The sequence below is a fragment of the Mobula birostris genome, chromosome 9, assembly GCF_030028105.1.
Source record: "Mobula birostris isolate sMobBir1 chromosome 9, sMobBir1.hap1, whole genome shotgun sequence".
Taxonomy (NCBI): domain Eukaryota; kingdom Metazoa; phylum Chordata; class Chondrichthyes; order Myliobatiformes; family Myliobatidae; genus Mobula; species Mobula birostris.
Genome location: NC_092378.1, coordinates 40,039,903 through 40,054,763, shown reverse-complemented (window position 1 = coordinate 40,054,763; position 14,861 = coordinate 40,039,903). Strand labels below are relative to the sequence as shown.

Sequence of the window (14,861 nt, the reverse complement as noted above, 5' to 3'; positions counted from 1 at the left end):
CCAGACATCCCACCCTGCAAAAACTCACTTCAGGGAGGTAGCAGCTCCTGCCCCCCACACCCCCCGTCGACCTCCAAGGGTGTATGTTTAGTGATTTTGTCTCATCTATAAACTAAATTGGGTATATGCAGAAAATGTGACATTAAAATATGTACATATGTTATATTATATTATATTATCATGTTTATTCTATTACAACTTTAAGCAAGTCTACAGGGAGTTTGGCCTCATCACGTAGGACATCAATAGAGTAGCTCCTTAGCAGCTGGCCAGCTAGTTAAATAACATTAGCTAAGCTAATGAACGAATGACTCCTGTTAAACTCATCTCAACATGTCTTTTACATTTTAACCCACCATGGGCGATAGAAAAGTCACTGTTGCAAACAGTGCAGTGAGCAACACAGTCATTATTTTTGAGGTCGACTGTAAAGCCCACCCACAGAGAAAACTGATAGGTCTACCTAGCACGAAGAGAGACCAATCAGGATGCTCGCTCTCGCTCTCCCTCTCCCTCTCAAAAAAATCGATTTGCGGGATATTGTATATAATTTCCGGGCATCAGGGAACTACTATCAATATGCCGGAGACTTCCGGAACTTCCGGGAGAGGTGCGATGTCTGTTGTCCCTCCAGTGACATTCCATAAATGAAATCAGGCTCACTGGCCTGTAGTTCCCTGACTCTTGATATGACTCTTCTAAAAGCCGCTCACTTGCCAATTGTTGCTTTGCCTTTAAATAGAGTTATCTAGTCAACCCCAGTTAGGTCCTGCTTAATGTCCTCCAAGTTGGCCCTGCTCCAGTTTAGGATTTTAACCTGCTTTGTTCCCTAAGAGGACATCAGTACTGCTCCTTCCTAAGTAGGTTCCTCTGTATATTGCATGTCTTGGATGCACTGCACAAATTCCGCCCCATCCAGGCCCTTTTCATTCTGGGTGAACTATTCAATACTGGGAAAACTGAAATCTCAAAACATGGCTATCCTGATTGCTAGGCTGACAGGTTTTGGTTGCCACACATAACCAAAGCAAAGGCAAATTTTCCTGCTAGGATATTTATGATATTTAATCATCTATTCTAATTGCATATCCATTTTCTGGAATTTATTCAGCACATTGTTCGATATATAAAAGATAATTCAAAATTATACTTCCTGTTTCTGGATATGCTGCCTCACGATTTTTCAATGTGTCTGGTTGCTAAGTGAGTTTGATGAAGTCAGAGCTACTGGAATGTAGGAAACTCTTTGAAATGACACCTGACAACAGCAGGTAGCAGAAAAGGGGAAGGTTTAACCATGGGGATTGCTGGATCCTTGTAGGAAGCTTTCTTTGAGGTCAACAGAAAGCACTATTAATTCTCTCTGCTATCTTTGGATTTTGAATTGATATAATTAATAGTTCTGTAAAAAGGCTGTTGACTAATAGTCTTTAATAATGAATCTTATTTCCAATTATGATCATCAAAGCTGTCTCATGATTTCATTCTTAATGACATTAACATAATAATATGTTGTCATTTCAAACATTTAATTTTCTTTTCTTTTGTATGACTAAATAATCTATACTTTTTGTCTTCTTTTACAGTCTGAAGCCGTTCATATAAATCCACTTTACTTATTAATACCCGCAACTCTTTGCACCTCATTTGCATTCCTCTTGCCAGCGTCCAATCCTCCAAATGCCATTGTCTTTGGATACGGCCATCTCACAGTCTTGGACATGGTAAGGCATTTTCCTTAAATGTCATTTGACTCAGCTCTGATAAAGATATGTAAAAAGAGGTCATAGTGGTCATAGCTGTGTAGCTATCTGTAAAGTAAAGTAATTAATGTATTTAAGTATAGTTATGGTGCTTTCGTTGTGCAAAAAGAAGTCCTCAGGAAGGAATGCAGATCATTTTCTTAATTTGACTTCCACACAGTGCCGCTCTTGACCCTGGAAAACACCTTGAGTGCTAAGCTGGGGGCTGGTGTAACAATTCTAAAATGTCAGTGTTCTATCAGCCGGGAAATAATTGTCTGGAATTTTAATATGATCTTGCTGAATGTCAACAATTTCAGTTTGTTACTTTAACCTCTAAAATCTATGTTTACCATGAACAATATGTCACCTGTTTTAAATAGACATTATAATTGTGACCTCTTATGATCATTTTATGTAACATCATTGCAGTTAAAGTTAACCTTTTGGTTTATTATAGCAATTACTGAGGTCCTTTTAAAAGAAGGAAGTGCTTCACAAGATTGGATGGGGCAAGACAGGAATTCAGATTAAATTTAAGGAAGTGGCCAGAGTTGGAGAGATAGGCTTAGGAAAGTTCTTGGGGATGTGCTGATATATCAATGGAGTTGTCACTGAATTCATTAAAACCTATGTGGTTGAGTGTGTGCCTATGAGAAGATACTGCATATTCCTGGATCAAAAGCCATGGGTGAACCAGGACATTTGCAGTCTTCCAAGGGCTTGATCTGTGACATTTAATTCTGCTGATCCAGGACTACACAAGAAGGCAAATATGACTTATGGACAACAAGAGAGTAATTCTGATTGAGGTCAGAGGCGGAAACGGATGCATGTCAACTCTGTCAGGGTTCGCAAGTCAACTCTGGCAGGGTTTTCATGTCATTACTTCCTACAAAGCGAAACCTAACATCATGAATGGTAGTGATGCTTCTCTGCCAGATGAGCTCAAAGCCTTTTACGCTCACTTTGAAAGGGAGAATAAAACTACAGCAAACACAAGGAAATCTGCAGATGCTGGAATTTCAAGCAACACACATAAAAGTTGCTGGTGAACGCAGCAGGTCAGGCAGCATCTCTAGGAAGAGGTACAGTCGACGTTTTGGGCCAAGACCCTTCGTCAGGACAGCACCTGGTGACCCTGTGATCTCTATCTCGGAGGCTGATGTCAGATCATCTTTCAACAGGGTGACTCATCGCAAGGCAACAGGCTCCAATGGTGTACCTGGTAGGGCTCTGAAAACCTCTGCCAACCAGCTGGCAGGTGTGTCCAAAGACATTTTCAATCTCTCATTGCTACAGTCAAAAGTTCCCACCTGCTTCAAAAGGGTAACAATTATACTGGTGCCCAAGAAGCACAGGGTGATTTTTCTCAACAGCTATTGTCCTGTAGCACTCATGTCTATGGCGATGAGATGCTTAGAGAGGTTGGTCATGGCTAGAATCAACTGCTGCCTAAGCAAGTACATGGAGCCACGGCTATTTTGCCTATCACCACAATAGATGTACAACATATGTGACCTTATTGGTTCTACCTGGAGAACACTAATACTTATGCCAGGCTGATATTTATAGATTACAGCCCAGTGTTTAACACCATCACTTCTACAGTTCTTATCAAAAAAGCTCCAAAATCTGGGCCTCTGCAACTCTACTTCCTCATCGGAATACCGTAGTCTGTGCGGAGCAGAAGTAACATCTCCTCCTTGCTGAGAATCAACACTGGTACTCCTCAGGGATTTGTGCCCAGCCCACTGCTCTACTCTCTCTACATCAATGACTGTGTAGCTAGGCACAGCTGAAATGCCATCTATAAATTTGCTGATGACATAGCTGCTGTTGATAGAAATTCCGATGGTGATGAGAAGGCATACAGGAGTGAAGTAGATCAGCTGGTTGAGTGGTGTCACAGAAACAACCTTGCATTCAGCGTCAGTAAGACCAAATAATTGACTCTGGACTTCTGAAAGAATAAGACTAGGACACAGACACCAGTGCCTTTAGAGGAATTAAAAGTCTAAAGGGGGAGCAATTTCAAGTTTCTGGGTGTCAACATCTCTGAGGATCTATCCTGGGACCAACATATCGATGCAGTTACAAAGAAGGCATGACAGTGGCTATATTTCATTAGGAATTTGAGGAAAACTGGCATATCACCAAAGCTGTACCGTGAAGAGCTTTCTAACTGGCTGCCTCACTGTTTGGCATGGGTGGGGGCGCTGCACAGAATTGAAATAAGCTACAGGAAACTGTAAACTCGGTCAGCTCCAGCATGGGCACGAGTCTCCCCTGCATCCAGGATCTCTTCATGGAACAATGCCTCAAAAAGATGGCATCCTTCATTAAGGACTCACATCACCTATCATCTTCTCAGTGCTACCATCAGACAGGAGGTACAGGAGCCTGAAGGCACACACTCCAACACTCAGGAATCGCTTCTTCCCATCTGCCATCAGATTTCAGAATGGAATTTGAACCTATGAAAACTACCTCACTTTTTTTTTCTCTTTTTACTCTATTTATTTAACATATACAGTGGTGAGCATTCGGTGAATGAAGACAGAAGAGAAAAGCTCGTTTATCTCAACTGCTGTTTTTGTTGTGACAAGCACAATAGCAGCTAACGCAATAGCTTGGAGAGAACTAACTTAGTCACTCACAGATGGGCAGGGTGATTATTACACACATTGGGTACATTCAGGGTGGCACACAAGTGAACAACTGTATATCCCGAGCTAAATTGTAACAATAAATCAATTTGAACATCTCACAGTAGTTGTAATGAACACACACACACACACACACACACACACACACACACAGACATACACACACACACCATGAACATTTTAAAACCAAGAACAGTAAGTAGTACTGGCTGCTAGGAATGCTGGGCGAGTTGTTGACCATTTCCCCCAGAACGTCACACTGCCCTTATCTAAGGGGTCAGCCGTCCCCGGCAAGCCCAGAGTCTACAACATAGTCCACAAGTCCCGGTGGTGGTCGCACTGCAGCCTGGGGTGCCGGGAATGTCTGTAGCCTCCCAGGCAGTGCACCCAGAGAGTCACCTCCTTCCCTCAGCCTTGCTGGGTCAGCGGTTGCTAAGGGCCGATACAGTGCCAGCTGGTCCTAGTGCAGCACGACTGTCTTTTACCACAGATGCAGTCAATCACCTCTCCCGGCCCCTTTCAGTAGCTTCCCAGCTTCCGGATAGTTCCTCCTTCCAGGAGGAACAGTAGACCCAATATTGGGCCCCACAGTAAAGTCATGTCCCTGGCTGCGGGCATCATAAGCTCATTTTTGGCGGCCGCTAGCTCCGCTTTGGTTCTGCCAAATTGCATTGTGAACAGCCCGCAGGGGCCCCCTGAGATGCTGCAGGTACTCCAACCTGGCCTCCCCAGGAACCTCTGGCTCGGTATGGGGGCCAAACACCAGATCCACTGGGGTGCGCAGCTCTCATCTGAACACCAGCACAGTCGGCGTTCACCTAGTGCTCTCCTGAACTGCCATAATACTACGGGTGGGTGGCGATCGCGATCACGCTCATACCCGCTAACGAGGATAATGAGCTGCATAGGCAGGGTGCAGTGGGAGAAGTCTCCTCCACAAGTCTCTCTGTGGTGGTGGCAGCTCTCTAGTCTAGGACCACGTATGCGTCCAGCCACTTTTTGAAGTAGTCAATGGCCATGGGAACATAGCGGTTCCCAGCATCAGTATGAGGGAAGGGGCTCAGGTGTCCATCCCTACATGCTCCACAGGGGCCCCCATCAGGTACTGCTGCATTGACATCCTAGACTGGCAGCCCAGCCCCTTCTGGGACGTGCAAGTGTCGCAGCAGTGCAGGAACAGCTCCACGTCCTGCCTGCCCCCAGGCTAAAAGAAGCATTTGCATGGTTTGCCCAACGTCCTTGCAACCCTGAAATGGCTGGCCCCCACCAGCCTGTGCATCGACCTCAGCACTGTGGCGCGGAGCCCCCGAGGGACTATAGCTGCAAGAGGTGACTGTCACCGACAGATAACTCCGCGAAGCGGCGACTGTAGACCTCTTCCAGGTTCCGCGAAGCATGATTAAAAACGGTGGCACGCACCAAAATAGGCGACACAGCAACATCGCCCTGTCCAGCAGTCTTGCAAATATGGCTGGGATGTTACACAGGCCAAACGGCATTACGCGTAAGTGCCACAGCCACTGACCAGTGGTGAAGGCTATCCTGAGCAGTTCAATCTGCCAGTAGCCACTGCAGAAATAGAGAGAGCTAAACTTGGTCAAACCCACCATACAGTCCAGGGCATCATATGAGAAGAGGAGGAGAAGATGGCAGCACGACGCAGCTTGCGCGGCCACTCCGGTGAATAATATCCATAATCTGTCAAGTAGGGTGCCGTGCACAATCCTGATTTGATGGAGACAGACGTGAGAGAACGGAGGAACATCTGGAGAGACTTCTGAAATGCATTTTTCACTGCCGCTGTTACTGTGTGATCCAGGATCTCCGGAGGGGAAGTCCTCGAGTCCTCGGCTTTGCTTGTTGCTCGACAGCTGGGATGGGGTCGAAGTGCTTGGCAGAGATGGTGCTCGGTGCTCAGTGTCGAAGGCTCCAATGGCTTCTCCTTGAAACGTTGCTCCAGCACCACTACAAAGGCCCTGCAGTCACCCCACTCAGCTGGCATTAGGTCGAGGAGGGTCCGCAGGGCATACCCATCCAGTGCCAGGGCAAGGTGCACCACAATCTTGGTGAGACTCCACCCACTGTGCCATGCAGTGAGTTTGACTTGCGCCAGGTAAGGCTCCAGCTGGATGGTACCATTGTACCTGGGTACCGTCAGGGTGGATCTTGTGGCGTGAATTGCTGGGGCCCGTTGGCTCTCCTCTTTCTGCATTGGTGTTGGCGGTGCCTGCTGCGTTGCCCATCCTCACATGGCTGCAGTATCTTTGGTTCCCCGGCAAGGGCCGCGAGAGAGGTGGGTGATGTGCTCCACCGTGTACCCAGGGCTGGGGAGCCCAGGTACATTCGCCCCCACCGGGGTTCCCTGGTATGGCACAACACTCGATTGCCAGGTTCTCCCTCCCGGTCGGCGTTCTGTCTTCAGGAGCCCAGCCCAGAGGTGTGGGGGAGGCCTACCACTCGGTCTATTGATCTGGTCCCTGGGTCTTAAGACACTCCATCTTACATCATAACACTTCAATCTCACCATCAATTTCTAATCCCTCTCCTGACACCAATGTGGCGAGCATTCAGTCTATGATGACAGACGCGAAAAGCTTGTTTATCTCAACAGCTGTTTTTATTGTGGTAAGCACAATAACAAACAGAGCGCAATAGCTCAGTGAGAACTAACTCAGTCACATACGGACAGGAGGGGTGATTACTACACACCTCGGTTACATTCAAGGTGGCATACATACACACAAGCGAACAACTGTATAACGCGACGTAAAATGTAACAATAAATGAACCATAATTCTACTGAACATGCATACCACAAACACATTTTAAAAACAATAAGTAGCACTGGCTGCTAGGAATCCTGGGGTGAGCTGTCAACCACTCCCCGGAGCGAAGGCATGTAGAAAATAAATAAACAGATTAGTGGCAGTTAATGGGTTACTCCTGTGCCACCCAGCCAATCCCAAATGGGAGGAGTTCATATACTGTACAAGCAAAGTTATCAATAAAGTTGAGTTGAACAGCCTGCATACTGCAATGCTGGTGTGCTCTGTACTCTCCCTCGGTAACAAACACAACATGATGTCAGAAGTGATTGATCGTCGTTGAATTCGGGCAACAGACCAAAGGAGATCCCCAACAAGAAAGAATTTATGGTAAGACTGTTCTTGTTCTTATGTATCTTTGTAAAACATCCAAAGACTTCTCTACCTACACTGCCTATGCTAGTTAATATCTGTATGTGCAGCAGCTGAGAGTTGGCTAGGGTTGCTAGGCAATGCCTTCGAGCTACGTCCAGAAGTGGATACATTGTAATAATCTGTGGACCACTAGCCTGGTGAAGTACAGAGACACAGACACGGCAGAGAAGTCAGTCAAGCTCTCAGGGAGAGAAAAGAAAACATTTGTAGTTCAATTAAATAAAATAAATGAACAAACAAACGGGAAAATGGAGCAAATACCTGCAGTACCTACATCTGTGTGCCTAATAAAGCCCTCCCAAGACATGTTATTTCTCTAAACTAGGGGACTTTGAGAGATTATTCAAATGCTTTGAGTTTACTTGGCATGGTTAACCAGCTGGGAAAGTTCATTCCAGATGTGGCAGAGAAAACAAAGCCACGATGTGACCTCCTCTCGCAGAGAAATGTTCGGGCCTGGATTCACCACAGGAGTAGTCATTCTCATCACTTAAAGCCGAACTTATCTCTCTGCTAACTGGCATTCTTAGAGCTGAACAAAGCAACCATGGTCTCAGCAGACAATACTGCTTTGGCAATACTGCGGTGGTGTATCGAAACCGGTGACGTATGCATCAAGAGCACAGACACCTACTGAACAACGTTTTGCCCAAATTGAAAAGGTGACGCAGGATCTCTTGTGGGTGTGTGAGTGCTTCAGCTGCTACTTGATAAGCAATATATTCCTACTTGAAACAGACCACAAGCCACTTGTCAACCTCCTCAGCTCAAGACACTTGGATGACTTGCCTCCACATCTACAAAGATTCAGAATGAGGCTTATACGATACCGTTATGACGTTGAACATGTACCTGCCAAATCTTTCACAACACCAGACACTCTGTCGAGGATGCCATGCAAAAGTGAGTGGACAAAAACTGACTCCGCCCTGATGGAAGTTACCAACATCTACTTAGCTCAGGTACGTGAAAGCTTTCCTGCTTCAAAGAGTAAACTGGATGAAATTCATACTTGGTTGAAAAAGGACCAAATCTGCAGCAAGATCGTGCAATACTGTGAGCATGGATGGCCAGCTGTTCCAAAAGGAGCTCACAAACTCAGACCTTACTGGCTTGAAAGAGACACACTCTCCTTTCTTGATGGTTTGTTGCTAAAGGGCTCCAGACTCATCATCCTCGTTTCTATGCACGCCAAAATCATGAGTCAAATCCACCAAGGACATCAAGGCATCAAAAAATGTCACCTTTGAGCAAGACAATCTGCCTGGTCTGAGCACACAGCTGGGAGATTATGTAAAGTAATGTGAAGCATGCAGAAAGAACAAAAATTATGCTGGGCCTCTCTGTCCCACAGAATTCCTAGATTTCCCATGGCAAATTGCAGGCACGGACATTTTTGAGCTGAAAAGGGACAAAATATCTTCTCCCTGTGGATTACTACTCATGGAATGCTGTGGTGTCCAAGCTGACCTCTACATCCTGAGCAGCAGTTGTGCAGCATCTGAAAGCTGTGTTCACTCATCATGGAATACCAGAGACGCTTGTGTCAAACAACGGTCCACAACTTACCTACACAGAATTCAAAGCCTTTGCTGGGACTGTGAGTTCAAACACCAGACAAGCAGTCCACTGTACCCACAGGCAGATGGAGAAGCAGAAAGTGCAGAGCAAACTGTTAAGAACCTCCTACTGAAGGCAAAAGGTCCCAACAAAGCACTGCTAGCTTATTGCTCCACACCTCTTATGAATGTCTGCAGTCCATCAGAGCTGTCAACAGGCTGTAGAACAAACCTGCCCATTCTTCCTTCCCTTCGCCAACCTTACTTACTGGACTGAGACAAAATGAGAAATTTTGAGACACCACAGTGTGAGAAAATGAAGAGCACACATGATCTCAGACTCAAGAGCAAAATCGTTGTTGCCGCTCAGGAGTGGTGAAGCTGTTTGGGTTTCTGACCAATTCAACAAAGGATCAATAGTGAGGCAGCATACACCACCATCGTTTGTGATCAGAACATCACCAGGTGAAATCAGGTGGAACAGGCGTGCATTTATGCGCCTTCAAAGTCCATGAAAGGTAAATGAAGAAATAGAGTGCCCTGATTCTTATGACGAGGACCACTTACCTGAGGTGGATGCACTGGTTCAAGAATCTCCATCCGCTCCAAAATGTTCAGGAACCTCTATCAAATATGGTCATGTATCTGTCCCACCACAGAGATATACTGCAAGCCTAATAGCTTAGGGCAAGTGACTAAAGGGGCAGCATAATCCTCCCATTTTGCCGGTGTGTTCAGGTTGTCTACCTTGATCTCCATTAGATTTAAAGTTTTTTAAAAAGAGTTCTAATGTGGAAAACATTTCAGAAAATGAGACTTTTCTTAAAAAACAGGAATTGGTGAAAATGGAGGAAAATAAAGATTGAGGCTCTCTTAAAAACAAAGGGGAGGAGAGTTACAATGTTGGCAATTCTTTTCTATATAAGGAGCATGAGTGCTATGGGTAAAGTGAACTGAGTGGCTCAATTTCAGTGACTATAACTTCAATGCAATTCTATGGACAATAAGTACACACCTAGTTTTTCTTTTTTTTTAAGAAGGGGAGATGTAGTGGTAGTTAATGGGTTATTCCTATGCCACTCAGTTAGCCACTCCCACATGGGAGGAGTTCCCATACTGTATTAACAGAGTTATCAATAAAGTTCATTTGAATAGCCTGCATGCTACTGTGCTGGTGTGCTCTGCACGTTCCCTCAGTAACAAACACAACAGCTGTCGTATGCTAACAGTACATGTAATCAAAACAGCTGTAGCCAATATAGTGATACTCTGAACCAAAATCAGAAATTATATTTAATCTTTGGTCTTTGACACTGTTTATGAAAGAGGTAAAGGTGAATAATAGGATTAAAATATTATTTTATTTCCCTAGTTAGATAAACAGACATACATGTCTAAATCCGTGTCTATTTAGCAATCGCAAAGCAAAGTTTTCCAATAGTAACAGAAAAGAATGTTCAAACTCCATATGGAAGCACACTTCTAACATATGTTTTCTTCCTTAGGTAAAAGCTGGATTGGTTGTTAAGCTGTTCAGCATTGTAGTTGTGATGATTGCAATATCAACTTGGGCTGTTCCATTAATGGACCTCAAAACATATCCTTCATGGGCACAAGACTTCAAAAATACAACAGCTCCATAGCACCTAAAATGTAAATGAACAAGCCAAACTTGACAGAGAATCCTATTGTTATTAATATGAATTAAGAAGGCAATGTCTTATGGTGAGACTGTCTAAAGCAACAATCTATACAATAAGAATTTCTGGCTGTTCAATTCAGGGCCGTGTTCCAATGAAAGAGCCAAACTACAGCAAAGAATGTAATGGGAATTATAACTGGAATTCTGTATCCATTTGAGAAGATTATAGGTACTTCACACTGTGCAATATTTAATTTGAGATGAAATTTAGAATATTACAGCACAGTACCGGCCCTTTGGCTTACGATGATGGACTGACCTTTTAACCTCCTATGTTCAATCTAACCCTTCCCCCCTACATAGCTTTCCATTTTCTATCGTCCAATTGCCTCTCTAAGAACCTCTTAAATGTCCCTAATGTATTTCCCTCTACCACCACCACTAGCACCACTTTCCTTGCACCCACCAATCTCCGTGTAAAAAAAAAAGCCTACCTCTGACACCCCTCCTATACTTTCCTTAAAACTACGCCCCTTCATATCAGCCTTCTGCCCTGGTGGAAAAAGCTTCTGGCTGTCTATCTAATCTATGCCTTTTATCTTGTACATCTCTATCAAGTCACCTCTCACCTTCCTTTGCTTCCAAGAGAAAAGCCCTAGCTTGCTTATTGTAACCCCATTAGACATGCTCTCTAGTCCAGGCAACATCCTGGTCTTTCCATTCTTTCTAAAGCCTCCACTGTAATGAGCTGACCAGAATGGAACACAATATTCCAAGCACAAGGAAGTCTGCAGGTGCTGGAAATCCAAAGCAGCACACACAAAATGCTGGAGGAACTCAGTAGCCCAGGCAGAATCTATGGAAAAATTGACATTTTGGGCCAAGACCCTTCATCAGGACAATACTCCAAGTATGATCAAACCAGGGTTTTATAGACCTACAACATTATTTTGTGGCTCTTAAACTCAATCCCCTGACTAATGAAGGCCATTACACCATGCACCTTCTTAACAACCCAATCAAGCTAAGTCATAATATTGAAGGATTTATAGACATAAGACCCAAGATCATTCCCTTCCTCCCCACTGGTAAGAATTCTGCCATTAACCCCATGTTCCACCTTCAAATTCAATCTTCCAAAGTGAATCACTTCACAGTTTTTCAGGTTGAATTCCATTTGCCACTTCACAGCTCAGCTGTGCATCCTACTGATGTCCTCTTGGAGCTATGAGAACCTTCAACGCCGTCTACAAAATTGCCAAGTTTAGTCTTATCTGCTAGCTTACTAACCCATCCTTCTACTTCATCATCCAAGCCATTTATAAAAATCACAAGGGCAGGGATCCCAGATCAGATCCCTATGGAACTCTACTGGTCACTGACCTCCAGGCAGATAATGCTCCATCTTCAACTACCCTCTGACCTTCTATGGGGAAACCAATTCTGAATCCATACAACTAAGTTTCCCTGGATTCCATACCTTTTGACTGTCTCAATGAGGTTACTATGGAGATCCTTATCAAATGCCTTACTGAAATCCATATACACCACATCCACCACTCTACCTTCATCAGTGTGTTTTGTCACATCCTGAAAGAATTAAATTAGGCTCGTGAAGCATGATCTGCTCCTCACAAGGCCATGCTGACTATTCCCAATCAATCTATGCTTCTCCAAATGCTCATAAATCTTGTGCCTAGGAACCTTCTCCAATAATTTGTCCACCGGTGAAGTAAGACTCACTGGTTTATAATTCCCAGGGTTTCCCAGCTCCCTTTCTTGAACAAAGGAATAACATTTGCCACCTTACATCATCTGTTAGGACTACTGTGGCCAGTGAAGACACAAATAGCAACAAGCTCCTCCCTCACTTCCAGTAGAAACTATCAGTACCTCCAGTTGAACTCTCTTTTTGTGTGTTTCCCCCTGGATGTCAGCCTATGGTTTTGTATTGCCACATGCTCCTGCTCTACTCTGGCCCCTGTATTACTGAGTAATCCATCTCTCTTCTGTTTCTCATTACTACCTGTACTGCTGCCACCTGTGTCTCATTGTGCTCCACCTATCATCTGCCTCTCTGTTTATTGCTCAGTGTGTTTCAGTCCTGTGTTTTCACCTGTTTGTTGCCAGATTGTGCCAGTGAATTTTCCTGAGCCTTTCCAGCATTTGTATCTGTACTCTGTCCATCCGAATACTGACTCTGCCTGTTTCCCGATTCTGGTTTTTGGATTTCTCTGGATGTTTTGGTCTCTGCCTGAACTCTGATGCCGACTTTGTTTGCACCTTGGGATTTGTTACTCAATTAATATCACTGTGTGCACAGTACTAGGACTGTGATTGGATCCCTGCTCCAGCGTCCTGACAAGTAACCTAGGATATATTCTGTCTGGCCTTGAGGAGTTATCTATCCTAATGTTCAAGAGTTCCAGCATACTGTCTTTGTTAACATTGACATGCCCTTGCATATCAGCCTGTTTATGCTGTCTTGAAGTGAAGTATGCATTAAGGACCTCCTGACTCCAAGCACATGTTTCTTCTTGTATCTCTGTTTGGTCTTCACTCTAGTCATCCTCCTGTTCTTCACATACATCTAGAGTGTTTTCAAGTTTTCCTTAATCCTACTCTCCAAGGCCTTGTCATGCCTCCCACTAGTTCTCCCAAGTCCATTCTTATGTTCCTCCCTGGCTACCTTGTAACTCTCTAGCGCCCTGTCTGATCCTTGCTTTCTAAACCTCAAGTAAGCATCTTTCTTCCTCTTGACTAGAGATTCTACATTTCTTGTCAACCATAGTTCCTTCACCCTACTATTGTTTCCCTGCATCAGTTCTAGACAAACCTATCCAGAATCTCTTGCAAGCACTCCTAAAACACCCTTCACCTTTCTGTTGTCTATTTCTCTGAGTCCATCTGTTCCCAGGTTTTGCTCCCAAGTTTCTGCCTAATAGCATCATAATTCCCTTTTCAATTGAATACTTTCCCATACTGTCTGATCCTAACCCTCTCCAAAGCTATAGTAAAGGTTAAGGAGATCTGACACCTGCCCAGGTTCAATGCCTAGTACCAGATCCAGGATGGCCTCTCCTCTAGTTGTTCTTCCTGGACACACCTAACAAATTCCAGCCCATCTAAACCTTTTGCACTAAGGAAGTGAAGATGTTGATTTTAGTGAAAATTATCAATATATGGTTTACAATTAAGTTTCTATACATTCAGTGGTGCCTCCTGTACCTAATAAAGTGGTCACTTAGGTACATGCTCATGGTCTACTGCTATTATAGCTCGTCCACTTCAAGGTTCAAAATTTGTGCATTCAGAGATGTTCTTCTGCACCACGCCGTTGTAACATGAAGTTATATGAGTTACTGTTGCTTTTCTGTCAGCTTGAACCAGCTTGGCGATTATCCTCTGACCTGTCTCATTAATAAGGCATTTTCAGCCACAGAACTGCTGCGCTCCAGAGTTTTTTGTTTATTGCACAATTCTCTGTAAACTCGAGAGACTGTTGTGTGTGAAAACCCCAGGAGATCAGCAGTTTCTGAGATACTCAAACCATCCTGTCAAATCCCAACAATCATTCCATGGTTGTGTTTTTTTTTAGTGTGTTGCACCAGACAATCAACTATTCTTGTCTGGCACATGGTGTCAGGATTGGTCTCCTTTCGGATTAACCGGGTCACGATATGAACGTTTCTGACTCGACCCTTTTTTTTAATGAGGCTGAGTGGCTAGCTCGATGCTGAACCCGGCACGGATGGAAAGCGTGCTCAGAGGGTGGCCTGACTTGGATTCGAACTTGGGAGCCTTTGTTCCGGAGTCTGGCGCTGATGCCATTGCACCACCAGGCAGCCATTCCATGGTCAAAATCACTTAGGTCACATTTCTTCCCCATTCTGATGTTTGGTCGGAACAAAAGCTGAACTTCTTTTGACCATGTCTGTGTGCTTTTATATATTGAGCTGCTGCCACGTGATTGACTGATTAGATATTTGCATTAATGAACAAATGTACAGATATATCTAATAAAGTGGCCACTGAGCTTATATTCAACT

General features: G+C 44.3%; 1 protein-coding gene and 1 long non-coding RNA gene across 2 annotated transcripts in view; one reads left to right on the top strand and one right to left on the bottom strand.

The window, feature by feature from the left end:
- The window catches only part of slc13a1 (solute carrier family 13 member 1), a 58,019-nt gene extending 43,178 nt beyond the window's left edge, over positions 1-14,841 (top strand). Inside the window, exons 14-15 of the mRNA XM_072267887.1 lie at positions 1,587-1,724; positions 10,676-14,841. Of these exons, the coding sequence (XP_072123988.1) occupies positions 1,587-1,724; positions 10,676-10,813 (276 nt within the window). The 3' untranslated portion in view covers positions 10,814-14,841. The remainder of the gene's footprint in view (positions 1-1,586; positions 1,725-10,675) is intronic.
- The window catches only part of LOC140202706 (uncharacterized), a 171,682-nt gene that overhangs the window by 67,369 nt on the left and 89,452 nt on the right, over positions 1-14,861 (bottom strand). The window lies entirely within an intron of this gene.